Here is a 4,097-nt window from a genome sequence, read left to right as displayed (position 1 = left end):
CTAGAAACAACTTCTCATTTGTTCTTCTCCTGCCATGTGGCACGAGTGGCCTGGAGGACCATTGGGGTGGTCTTAGGGACAGAGCTTTGCCCTAATAATATTTGGCAATACTGTATGTGTGATGTAATATGTTTCTGTCTAATCAGGGGCGGAGCCCAATGGGCCAACCCTGTAGCACAGGCTACAGGGTCCGATTTGTTTTTACGTACTAAATATCAAGTTTTTGGCCCAGGGCAACAGGGTAGGCCGGAAAGAGTGCTACAGGGCCCATAATACTAGGCGCGCCAGGCCTCCTTTGGTCCGCTTCCAGCAGCAACTAGTCAACGATCTATGTGGCTTCCCGTATAGCGAACAAAACAATCGATCCGAGAAAAAAGGCGTACCGCCGCGCACAGCGATTCGTTCGGCGACGTGTGCAGCGGCCGGCGGCGATCGGTCGATCCAGGGATTGAGAACCTGTGCAGCGGCGGCGGCGATCGAACCAAGACTCCAAGAGGCAAGAGCTAGCTAGTAGGTACTTCTACTGTAGCTGCTCTTTCTACAGGGTTCGATTTAAATTTTGGAATTGATCTATTCCTGAGTCCTGACGAAGTGACGATTCGAAGCAGCCCGTAGCACTAGCACGGATTCGTTCCTGTCTTCCTCGTCGATCCGAACGTCCGCATGGCAGCGGCAGCCGGCACCGGGGGCGTCGTAATTTTCTCTTCTTCTCTCTTAGCAATATATCAATGTGTTTTTGATTTTTTTTGTCTAGATTAAGGTCATCTATTGAGTCGAATTTACCCCTTATTTGTGTTGTTTGTCCTACATATTTTTGTATGTTGCCACAATTAAATCAATAAAATTGTTGCTAGCAGATTGAATGACCCGGGCAAGATAAAATTGATAGAACATTATCATCCAAAATCTGAAATATCTGGTAAGAAGGAAACACTTTCTGAGGCATTTTATTATGTTCTACTCCCTCCGTTTGTTTTTATAAGACATTTCGGGCAGCTTGCTTTGTACTGTTTTGTATAGTGTCTGAATGTCTAAACGTCTTATAGAAATGAACAGAGGTAGTACTTGAAACTGTAATTCTAATTTTGTTATTGTATGTTATTGAGCCTTGGTGTCTCATAATGTGTTTTGGAATTTGAGAATGCAAGACATCCTTTTCAATACATTTTGTCGTTTATTTTAGCATTATATTGAGCAGTGTGACTATTGGATTGTTTTTAACCTTTTATAAATCGACTTCTATTATGTTTGGTAGTCCGTGTTACAAGCTATGAAACGCACATTTGTTTAACACATCGGTTGCTAGATTTTTTTTTTTTTGCAATGGTTAAGTGGTGCATCAGGGTAAGATTAGCTCCAGCTCCGCCCCTGGTCTAATGGGTTCAGATTTTACACAGTGGGTTTGACTGCTATAACTTGGGCTATATGGTTGACACTTAAGGCTGGTCGTAATGGTAGTATCATAGATAGTATCATGCATGTCAACTAGACAATTTTGATGATGTGTCATAGCATTAAATGAAGAAAGAGAGGGTGTAGTATCATATCATGATACTGTATCATAATAAATGCTATGCTATTTTGTGTCATGCATGGCAATAAATAGAGTACTACATGAAAATAATATACGATACTATGCAATAGGGATGTAGTATCATACACCAGTATCATATGCATGATACTAGTATATGATACTCCACATTACAACCAGTCTAATAGAACTACCTTTAAGAAAAAGTTGATTAAATCCTTTTGAGATTGTGTTCTCGGCTTGTTTTTTTCTTTTGTATTGGGCAGGGAGGAAGCGGTGAAGCTACGTCAAGGAAGCTACGTCAAGGAGCCGAGATGATCAAATCAAACACGACCAGGCTGATGACGATATGCGAGAAGGCTAGACGCACAGTGGATGACACTGGAGAAGTGCTCCCTTGGTGATTGATGTTGCGCTTTGTCATGGCTTCCTGCTTCAGATGTCTTTGCTGGAATATGTCTAGTTATCCTGTTATTTTTGTGTCTGGTTTTGTAATCTCTTAAAACTAAGTGGTGCTGTCAGGTTTTCGCCTCACAGTGCTTGTTTTGATGGCGGGCGGGTATAGTGGGTTCTCTGGCAGTGCGTTGAACTCGCTACCCTCTTTCTCTTCTTCCTGGTTATGTCTGGAACTGTACTATTTTCGTTTCATGCAAATGGAGAGGGGTAGATCCGGTAAAAAAAAAAGCCACACGGGATCAGCGAAGTAATTGCGGTGCGTGAAACTCGGCGGCGCCGGCGCAATGCATGCATTGGCTGGTCGTACGCACGTCTGTCTCGGTTATTAACTCCGCGGTGTTCAACCCAAAGCAGCAGCCTGGCTAGCTAGCTTCGTTTCCCAAGCCGTCAGTAAATTATGGACGGCGCTACGTCGTACGAGTATCTTTGCTTTGCTGCGCCGGCGTTTAGTTTGCCAAGGGAACCTGCTACTAGCAGTACTATAAGTACGCACTCCCGGTGGATGGTGCAAGTCAAGGTAGTAGCAGCAAGGCCTGAGGCAGGAAGAAACACAAAGGCGCCATGGCGTGCTTTCGGATTCGTTCAAGCGCTGCAGCTGTGGTCGTCGTCACCATGCTCCTGCTCCAAGCTTGCTTTGAAGGTAATCAAATGTAGTACGTACGTAAGCTTAGATCCGCATGCATACTAATTCTTCATCTTTTGCTCACTTGTTTTGCTCTGCCAGTTTCAGCGTCTTCCTCGCTGCAGCAGCATCCGCATCAGTCGCGCAAGATGCTCAGCGTCGATGCATCTTCCGTGTCATCGAGCGGCGCCGGAGGCCCCTCGGCGGAGCCGTTGGAGCTGGAGGAGTGCTCGGAGGACCTCCTGGAGGTGTTCCAGAACAACGCGCCGAGCATGGCCGGCGGCATGCCGACGTACAGCGTGGAGTTCACCAACACCTGCATCGACTGCGCCGTGTGCGACGTCCACGTCGCGTGCGGCGACTTCGCCTCAAATGACGTCATCGACCCAGACAAGTTCCGCCGTCTCGGCTTCAACGACTGCCTCGTCAATGGCGGCAGGTCCATCGAGCCCAGCTTCCCTGTGTCGTTCCAGTACGGCAACTCCTTTCCCTACCCGATGACAGTCGCGTCCGCCTCCTGTGACTGTAACTAGCTATATATGGCTAGGGTACGAATGAAGCTATCTATTTTCGTTGCAAATAAAATCAAGTAGAGCTCGGCTACCGGCTTGTGGTCTAATCTTACTTTTGGAGTTACTGTTATCTACTATCAGTGTATATGGCGTCGAGGACTAGGTGAACCGAGTCCAATGAAAAACATTTTAAAGTTCTCCCATTTTAGTAAATGTCAGTCAGCCTTCAATCCCTATCTTTGTCCTTATATTTCACGCAGTATAAGGCGATGAGCAAGAGGGAAGAATGATAAGAAAATGATAGGCTAAAAAATGTTTGAGAAAATCCATCATTAGTTGGATAAAGTCGACTGGACGTGAAGTTCCCGTGCTCCTCCCGATGGATTTATTGCACCATAATTAAAAACGCAGAAAAAATTACCTACATGGGAATCAAACCTGCGTCAGGTTGGAAAGGACAAGCCCAAGTACAAAGCCAAACAACCATCACGCCAACCTAGTTTGTTGTTCACTAGTTGAAAACGAAATTATTTTAAACTCTTTCTTACTACTGTCATAAGAAAAGAGGAAAGCTATTTTTCTGGAAAAAAATTCACTTCATCAATGAAAGTTACCGGGGGTATATTTCATGATGCCCCTCCCTCCCCCACCCTGGTCCCCAAAGTTATCAAGACCAGGGTATACAAGTTATCAGGTCTGCGAGGCATGAGTTACCGTGCTATTAACATGAAAGTTACCGTGGGTATATTTAATCAACCCCCTCTCCAATGTTACCAGGGCCGGGGTAAAGAATAAGTTATCATGTCTGCAAATGTGTGGGTTACCATGCTATTCACACAAATGTTACCGGACCCCCGCCCCCCACCCTCCTCATGCCAAAGCTATCAGGACTGGGGTACATAAGTCATTATGTGTGCCTTGTGTGAGTTACCATACTATTCACATAAAAAGTTACCGAGGGGACGTTTCGTCAACT

General features: G+C 45.4%; 1 protein-coding gene across 1 annotated transcript; it reads left to right on the top strand.

Moving 5' to 3' along the window:
• The first annotated feature begins 2,411 nt into the window (after nucleotides 1-2,411).
• LOC123082124 (TPD1 protein homolog 1B-like) lies at nucleotides 2,412-3,316 on the top strand. Its single transcript, XM_044504535.1, has 2 exons — nucleotides 2,412-2,627; nucleotides 2,712-3,316. Exons 1-2 carry the CDS (start codon nucleotides 2,549-2,551, stop codon nucleotides 3,140-3,142), a joined length of 510 nt encoding a protein of 169 aa, XP_044360470.1. The 5' UTR covers nucleotides 2,412-2,548; the 3' UTR covers nucleotides 3,143-3,316.
• Nucleotides 3,317-4,097: the final 781 nt, after the last annotated feature.

The sequence above is a fragment of the Triticum aestivum genome, chromosome 4A, assembly GCF_018294505.1.
Source record: "Triticum aestivum cultivar Chinese Spring chromosome 4A, IWGSC CS RefSeq v2.1, whole genome shotgun sequence".
NCBI classification, from domain to species: domain Eukaryota; kingdom Viridiplantae; phylum Streptophyta; class Magnoliopsida; order Poales; family Poaceae; genus Triticum; species Triticum aestivum.
Note: the sequence above shows the minus strand (reverse complement) of the source record. Positions and strands in the feature narration are given on the sequence as shown.